This window comes from Varanus komodoensis, unplaced genomic scaffold (genome assembly GCF_004798865.1).
Source record: "Varanus komodoensis strain SLA01 unplaced genomic scaffold, ASM479886v1 scaffold3618, whole genome shotgun sequence".
NCBI classification, from domain to species: Eukaryota; Metazoa; Chordata; class Lepidosauria; order Squamata; family Varanidae; genus Varanus; species Varanus komodoensis.
In genome coordinates this window covers 14,119-15,046 of record NW_025335877.1, presented here as the reverse complement: position 1 = coordinate 15,046, position 928 = coordinate 14,119, and the positions used below count along the sequence as shown (strand labels likewise).

At 66.1% G+C, this 928-nt stretch overlaps 1 protein-coding gene across 1 annotated transcript in view; it reads right to left on the bottom strand.

Annotated features, from left to right (window-relative positions):
- Positions 1-642: 642 nt before the first annotated feature.
- LOC123028409 (leukocyte immunoglobulin-like receptor subfamily B member 2) overlaps positions 643-928 on the bottom strand; it is an 11,903-nt gene continuing 11,617 nt past the window's right edge. Inside the window, exon 5 of the mRNA XM_044440176.1 lies at positions 643-797. Coding sequence (XP_044296111.1) covers positions 643-797 — 155 coding nt within the window. The remainder of the gene's footprint in view (positions 798-928) is intronic.

Sequence of the window (928 nt, the reverse complement as noted above, 5' to 3'; positions counted from 1 at the left end):
GCCGGGCTCAGCGTGACGGAGCCTCGTGCAGGTAAGCCTTGCTCTGCCACTGGAAATGGGCCATGGGGGGGATTCAGCAGAGTCTTGCCAGTCCAGGACCAGTGGGGGGGGGGGGCAGGGGGCATCCAGGAGGGAGCCCTGGACCCCGCTGAGCTCAGTGGCCCGTGCCTGGGGCTGCAGCACACGCGGGTCCCTCAGTCCTGCACATGGCAGGCTCCTCCCACACCGGGGAGACAGCCAAGGGCCGCTGTGGGCAGTGCAGGAGGGGTGCGCTGGGGCATCAGGCCGGACCAGTCGCATCTTCGGGTGGGGCTGCCTTTGTCCCGTGGCCCCAAACAAGCCTCGGGCTGGAGGACCGATTCAGAGTCCCCAAACCCTCGCAGTGAGATGCCCGTTCCCGAAACCTGCGTTATTTCCTGCAAGTATACCCCTGCCTTCTCCATTCTCCTGTTATATCATTTCCCCATTTGGAACATGCAGCTTGTCTGCCTGGATTGGGGCACAGAGTTGGTTCTTCGTGTGATTGTCCGGAAAAACCCCAACAAGCTAAAGAAGATGAGGGATGAGCGAATAAAAAGCACGTGACACGCAGAGTTAGTCAACAATCCACACGCGTTTATTTCTCGGGCTCCTCGGGCTCCTTCAGGTGTCGGCATACAGCACACACGGCACCCGCAGTGCGGGTGGGCGCCGCTCCCGCCGCCCCGGGGCGTCCCTCTCCAGGGTGCTGAGCGCGCCGCCGGATGCGCGCCTATGGAGGGAGACGAGGAGGCGTCGGGGCCGCGGCGGGGACGGGTCTGCGGGCGCCGCGCAGGCCGGCTGGCGAGACCCCGTCCTCTCCCGGGCTCGCCCGGAGACCCCCGCCCGGGCCAGGGCCAGGGGCCGCTCCGCCCTGAGGTTAAACGGGGATGGGCGACGCCGCAGACTG